Source organism: Penaeus japonicus, unplaced genomic scaffold, assembly GCF_977035675.1.
Source record: "Penaeus japonicus unplaced genomic scaffold, GWHDUDI00000001_assembly GWHDUDI00000027, whole genome shotgun sequence".
Lineage (NCBI taxonomy): Eukaryota > Metazoa > Arthropoda > Malacostraca > Decapoda > Penaeidae > Penaeus > Penaeus japonicus.
This window is the reverse complement of record NW_028234429.1, coordinates 20,683,907-20,691,406: the sequence shown is the minus strand read 5'-3', so window position 1 is coordinate 20,691,406 and position 7,500 is coordinate 20,683,907. Positions and strand designations below refer to the sequence as shown.

The 7,500-nt window shown below is 37.8% G+C and overlaps 1 protein-coding gene across 6 annotated transcripts in view; it reads right to left on the bottom strand.

Annotated features, from left to right (window-relative positions):
- Nucleotides 1-7,500, bottom strand: part of LOC122244365 (high affinity copper uptake protein 1) — a 37,448-nt gene that overhangs the window by 13,504 nt on the left and 16,444 nt on the right. For 2 of the 6 annotated variants that reach the window (XM_086552737.1, XM_086552738.1), the window contains exons 3-4: nt 6,817-6,949; nt 974-1,203 (exon numbers count right to left, since the gene is read on the bottom strand). In XM_086552737.1, coding sequence (XP_086408863.1) covers nt 974-1,203; nt 6,817-6,949 — 363 coding nt within the window. Of the gene's footprint in view, nt 1-521; nt 1,204-6,750; nt 6,950-7,500 lie in introns of those variants that run through there. The other 4 variants (XM_086552736.1, XM_043002251.2, XM_086552739.1 and 1 more) reach the window with 4 other exon arrangements.

Here is a 7,500-nt window from a genome sequence, read left to right as displayed (position 1 = left end):
AAAACAAATTAAGCCAACTAGTGACAGTTTTAATAAGGCAGTGCATGTCTCATTGTGATGGAAGAAAGAAAAAAGGAGTGAGACACTAAAAAGACAAACTGAAAATAGCAGGTTACTTTCCAAGAGCATGAACTGACTAATTGATCAATGAAACAATTTATCAATTCAAGAATGAAGGAAAGCAACAAGAATGCAAATTCTCCTTTCAACTCTCTGTATACACATTAAGTAATTGAATTTAAATATCAATCTTCCTCACTCAACCCTGTAAAGGTGAAGGCATGACAGTAATAGCTATATGAGAGAAATATTCATTCATCATCATCTCTTTGTGTCATACATCACATGCTTAAATATTAATCACAGATAAAAGTAGTTTCCTCATCTTTAGCTGTCAATCCCGGTTTGTTTGTCTTGCCTGAATCTCCTTTGAACGTGGCTATTATTGCTGGCCAGTAAAAGATAAAGGAAAGACAAGGAAAAAAGAATTGGTACATTACATGCTAGAGAGAAGGAAAGACAAATCCTCCACATCAATACCAGAACTTCTTCTAGTAAAAAATGAAAATAAATAAATAAATTCTCTACCTGAGGTGTTTCACTCTTATTTAATGAAAAATAATTATGACAAAAAAAAAAAAAAAGTCATATAAAAGACCTTATTCCTCAGGATAGGCATGGACTTGGACTTCAACTTTGATGGTGTCATGAGGTATCAGTGGATTGGTGTCACTGATGTCGACTTCTGTGCTCTGTCCGCCTTCTGACTCGGCATGGCACCCCTTGCCTAACACGCTGTCCCTGTCTACCCTTCCCGAGGCATCCACATCCCCCCTGAGGTTCTCAAAGGCCAAACCCACACGTTCACTCTCATGCGCATCCCGCTCAAGCTCAGACGAGGGACGAGGGACCACCACAGATGACGGCACACTTCCGGTCGCTCCATACGAACCACACCCGTAATGTGTGTTACCTTCGGCTCCCTGTGCTGGGCTGATGCTTTGTTTTCTCACCGCTGTGCGTGAGGTCCCCAGAATTTTGCTAGGCAGGTCAAACAGGGCGAAGAAGTAGTAGCCAAGGCCTGCTCCACCCACGACTGCAATGCTGAAGTAGGCATTGTAGGTCATGACAACCAGCATCAGAATGTAGCCGATAGTGAGGTGGATGATGTGCAGGAACGATTGCAGTATGTGGAACTTTACCCTGTGGAAGAGAAGTAATGTCACAAGATTTTTCTAGAATAAGGCAAGCAGTGAACTAAGTGTCCTTAACCCATTTGCCAGTTGACTTGCTACCACGGGGTCGAAAAGTGTCCCCGGACCCGGGGAACGTCAAGAAAACATGGTACATTTTCTGGCCACGGCCCGGGAGCCCAGTAGTGACGCGCTGAAATGTCAGCAATAGATCACTAGATTGTTCTCAAATATAATCATTTTACATAATTTCTTAAACTCTGTTATTCTAGTTTAGGTGTTTGAGTGTCATAAAATGAGACATAACGTTAAAAAAAATGACATCACAGAAAACAACGTGATATTGATGACATCATGGTAATTTCTGCTTCTTGAGCAGTTGAATAGAAAGAGCCAAGTCGAAAAACTATTGTAAAATCAAATGTGTTTGGCCAAGAAATAAAATAAAGTAAAAAATTACTTATACAATACTGCTTCTAATTTGTTGATTACTGGTGATATCACCTCACGAGGTACATGTACATACTCATATGTGTGTGCATGATTATTCATATTGTTCTTCTTTTCATTTTGGTAAAAAAAAGAAAAAGTATAAAACATGTTTTTTGATGCCCCACTAAGAGATTGCTTCCACTTTCCTTTGGTATCTTCACATAGAAGTGAAGAATATAGGCAAAGTTCAATCAAATAAAACTAAATAGGCATTACTGTAATATGTTTTTTGACTAAATTAACTCCTCTGAACGTGCCTTTACAATGTAGACACAATCACACAAACCATAAGGGTAGGGTGGGTGAAAAACGCTATGCGAGCGTCAGCACAACCTCACGCAACAGGAAAACACCCCGGCACGAACCATTGTGTGCTTGATATCTTCCTGGCATGACCAGGAGTAAGCGAAATTCCACCCCGGTGTGAATGGGTTAAATAAAGATGGCCCTTTTACAGAATTACATTTTTTAACCCATTCGCACCGGATGATGTGCTGACACGTTTTGTGGTTTTTGTGTCAGACGCCGGTGATGAGATATTTGATCAAGGTCAGCGCTTGGGGTGAGCGAGCAGACAGCCCAGGTTCGCAGCTAGTGCGCCTGTAAATTCTGAGGTTTTAGGGCTATGCATTCAAAAACCCAGTCATTGTGGCCATTCAAAGCCGGTATCGGCTCCACATGAATGGGTTAACCCATTCGCGCCGGGCCGATTATTTGCCTGATGCTGCCCCCTCTGTGAAAATAATAAGCGCACGCAGCCTCCAAGTACTAGATCTCTCCCGGCGTGATACCCTGGTACGCTTCTCAGTGTTTTTTTTTTTTTTCTTTCTTTTTTTGATAAGTCAAGAACAATGTGTCTATAGAAATGCTAGTGCTATGAGTATACACATACGCAAACTAAGTAAAACATGTAATTAGAGGGAGAGATCATGACGCGATAGGACGTCATCTCACAGGAGAGAAATATTTCCTTGACATGATAGCACATCATTTGGCGAGAATGGGTTAAAGCCATTATTCATTATTTGATATAACTATTTTTCACTGCAGTAAATGTAATCCTCAAAAACACAAAATCAAAATACTTGGAAGTATTAGAGCATAGAATAAAACAATGAACACTTAAATAATGGATAAGCTAGAAATTTAAAGCATTATTGTTCAATCTCTTCTACACTCTTTATATTTCATCAACCCAGCTTCACTTCCTTTAACTCTTCTTCATGTAGAACAAGATTACAAACATATGCAAGAAGAAAAAAAACAAAAAACTTTTAAACACAGGAAATTATACCAAATACTACAGAAGGAAACTGATTTCTATTTTTTTTTTCTTAATCTACTTAAGGTAAAGATACTCTTCAACTTCAGACACTTTTCCCAAAATAGACTTTGCTTACATTAATGCTAACTATCATTAACCCACTGCAGATGAGTGTAATGACATACACAATGGCTCCAGTTAGGCCGTAAAGACAAGCATCACTGGGTACATAATATGACATCAGAAACTTTTCACTGTTGAAGCATGCTCATCCATCATGATGCATTATGACTGTCTAGTTTCAGAGCTACAGCTTTCCAAAGTCCGCCTAAACCCTCGTTCTGCGATGGATTTAAGGAAAAATGTACTGCCAGGAGGGCAAAGGAATTTTCCCCATCCTTCTAATTTCTAGTCAGTGCTAGTTAGCTCACTCTGCCTCCCATCTGCAATGGGTCAAACCCTTAATTATTACAATGATTCCTATACATAAAACATTACATGAATCAGCAATAAACATTATTGCAACATTACATAAATACACTCAACATTATTGCACCATGTCACAACAAAACAAAACACTTGACACACAAACAAACATTTTCTTGTAATGCACTGTAAACAAAACCAAAAGCCAGCACACAAAAGAACTGTAATTGCAGAACAGCACAAACATATGAGGCAGTAGAAGAGCTAGAATTTGAGATAAAGAGAGGAAAATGCAAAGGGAGAGGACAGGGAGGAAATAGGGAAAGAGAGAGAGAGCAAAAGAGCGTTGCTTAAATCACCATGTGAAAATGGCAATGGCTTGTTACAATAAAGCGGCCACTTGCGAAGTTATATACTTCTATTTTGGTGATCTTACTCATTGTTTGATATGCATCCATATTCCACCAGTCTCTAAAGAGGGTAGCTGGTTAACTTTGGATGCAGATGTAAAATGCATGACTCTCATTTTCAACTCTCCTGTGCTCTGGCAAAACACAGAAATAAAGAGAGAGGAGCAGAACATAAAAGTAAAAATATAAAGTAGAAAATAAAATGAAGAAACATAAAAGATTTAACAACAATCTTGTAACCCACTGCAGACAATGATAGATTTGCTTGACTGGTCCCCCCAGTACATCCACTCATGCCATCAACATGGCACCCCAGAGGAGTTTTATTTCAGAGGGAGCTCCACCAAATATCACAACTTTACACACACTCTTTCATTCAATCTTTATAATACAACAGAAATATTTGTGTTATCATTTCATTGCATTTTACTATCTTGTGAGACTTATATGTGCCAACTGACAGTGCTTATCAATGTAGTAGTAGACTAGAATTGTGCTATAGGGTCCATATCAATTCATTATGTTCTTTACAGAAGTATGTAATAAAGGTATTTCAGTCCTATGAATGCACAAAAAGAATCTTTATTTATTTCGTATTTATGTACTTTCATAAACAAATACAAAGAAATAACACTGAAGAGATGGGAAATAGGCAGGAGTCCTGTGCTTACAACTGCCAGTATAAAATCACAAAGCGGCCATACTGGCACAGGGTCAAATTGCAGATGATGCACATGGCCTGATTCAAATTTCCCTTCTCATTCTACTTGCACATCCTACATCGCCAGTGCTACAGAGCCAGAGGGCGGCATCTTTCTGTGCGTCTTCATTCTCTGAAGATGGTGTTTGGTAGAGACCATGAAAGAGCACCCTTCAAGGCTTTCTTTCCTGCAGGTGCTAGGAGAGGGTGATGCCATATATGTTTTGGAGTTTCGAGTAAACCTGTCTTGATGAATAACATGGCAATTTTAACTGGCATCATGAGTCACTAAAAAGAGTTATTACTCATAGTGTAATAGAAAAACCCAGCGATCCACCCTCCGTTAACCCAATCCCAACGGGTCGGCGATAAGTGGAAACCCCTTATGCCGGGCCTATGCAATATTGCATCAGGAATGTCAAACTGGTGTGTCGCACCAGCATTTGGCATTTAGCTGTGTCACATGGGTGTGATGCACCGTTGTCAAAGGGTTAACGTCAAATATGCCACAACGAATATTGGCCCCTACGGGTTGCCACCCGTCCTCAGGCCAAAGACTTGTTTGGCATCTATGTGTTGCCACCCGCCTTCAATGGGTTAAGTAGAGACATGACCCAAATAATGTTACTATGTGCCAAAAAGCGTAGTTCCCACATACCTAAAGGAAAACAAATGTTTCACTATAATACTTATATCTACATTCATACAAAGCAAATATTAGAAAGTCAGCAAAAATAAGCACCAACTAAACCAAAAAACTGTACTCCTAAAAACTTATATTAATACACACACAAAACACACGACAAAAGCTGTATATCATGAAAAAAACAAAAAAATTAAGTAAGTGTAAGATGTAATGAATTTCAACTTAAACAACTATAATACAAGATGAATATACATCTTGCATCTTGCCTTTGTAATTACAAGTTGGATTTATATGCCAAGATGACTAGAAACATGTTGCAGCTTTTGATAAATAACTAATGATAAGACTAAATATATGTAAATCAATATCTTTAAAGCATTATTCACTGGTAGTATTGCATTCACTTCTACATTAACTCTGAGTGCAAAGAATAACTCAGATTAAGAGAATAATTTTTCTTTTTTTTTTTGTATCAGGTGATGCGCTGAATGCCTATCTTCAAGCTAATAAAGAGAATGCATGCAGAAAATGAATATCTTTTTGATAAGGTGAACCTCAGGGTGGTATCTAAAACAATAAATGCATATTCCACAGATTAAAAATTCCAAATCCTTATTAATCAGCTGGATACGGGGCACCCATTTTCTTGTTCTGACCATAAATCAAACACCTAGTGCAACCTGCTCAGCACACCAGAAAAGAAGCACCATGCAAAATATCTAAGGTTTTCTTGCTCTCTTTCATTCACTAGTTAGGATACTGAAGTATTTTTTGTGCTTGTCAGTTTTAATGTTTTAACTACACTATTAGATTTATATGTGCTATCTGACAGGCTTTCTCATACTGTAGTTGACTAGAATTATAATACAGAGTCCACATCAGCTCATTCTGTTCTTTACATTTACTTTAGGTATCATAATTTTATGGGAGGATAAAAAACATGGTTACTTCTCTCGTATTTGTTTACTTTTGTAAACAAATACAAAAGAAATAATCATTTTCATAGAAAAAGCATAGAGATGGAGAAGAGGAGGCAGCCTGTGCTTACAGCTGCAAGTGCTACAGCACAAAGCAGCCAGCCATACTAGCACAGGGTGATATTGCAGCCACTGCACATAGTCTGGGCACCTTCCCCCTCTCATTCTCCCTACATATCCTGCACCTCTGTAGCTTTAGAGTCAGAGGGTGGCTTCTCTGAAGTTAGTGCTTGGTAGAGACAAAAAGAGGATAAACCAATGTTCATGATACTTATAATCTGAATTTATGATACTAAACAGGTCTTTGATTTCAGTGAGGAAAGTCAAAAAAATTGAATCATAATTAATCGATAATGTTATACTGGCAATATCTTGAACAAATATCTCTCGTCCTTTTTCTTTTTTTTTTTTTTAGGAAATGTACTCTGTAACCTGAAATTTCATGAAATATTATACTCTACTTTGTAGAATAGTATAATCTTTCTATGGATATATGAAAGCAACACTGTTTACATACCTGTTACAAAATAAACAAAACTAAGACACACACACATTCACACAATACACACTAAAATCAGTCTATCTAACACCACAATGTTACATCACACACACACTACTACCAAAAGCCAAACCCAAAGCTACCTGCGTTTGTACAACAGCTTTTCATTCCTACGGCCAAGAAACGACTGAGACATTAAGAGGGGCGACCTTTCAGGCACTTCGTATTTGGTGCATCCTGTGCGCCTGGACATGGCCACCTTCAGGAGCTGTGACCTCGCCACTTTGAAGCCTTCTGCCAGGATGGAGAGCGACACCAGGCCGAGACACAGGGACACCATGCCTGTTGAAAGAGATGAAAAATGATGCTTGGACAGTAAGATGTGTCGACAGAAATATGAAAGGATGAGGAAAATACAGACAGCATTGTGAATAATAAAAAAAAGCACTTCAATAATGTGTGCATGATCAACAATTATAGTTGGATATCAATGACTCTGGTTTGCTGAAGAAATACAATACTTTCGTGAATAGTATATAAAATTATGAAGCATTGAGACATCAGCATGATTATTAAACACTCATAAGAGGAATCAAAATACTGGTGTAAATAACTGACAATAATAATTATAGGTACAATCTTTAGCGTCAATAATTCTGTACATATCACTTATTAAGGAACATACTAATATATGCAGAATATCTTGAATGTTCATCATTGCTGTCTCTAACAATATGGTATATCTAAATACTATATCTGCAAAATTAAATCATTACTGTTTTTAACAAAATGAATAAAGTGTCTCCTGATTACTGAGAACACACAGAAATAACTAAAAACAAGTAAAAAAATGCAAATCTCTCTCACTGCAACCTATAGGCAATTCAGTTTGT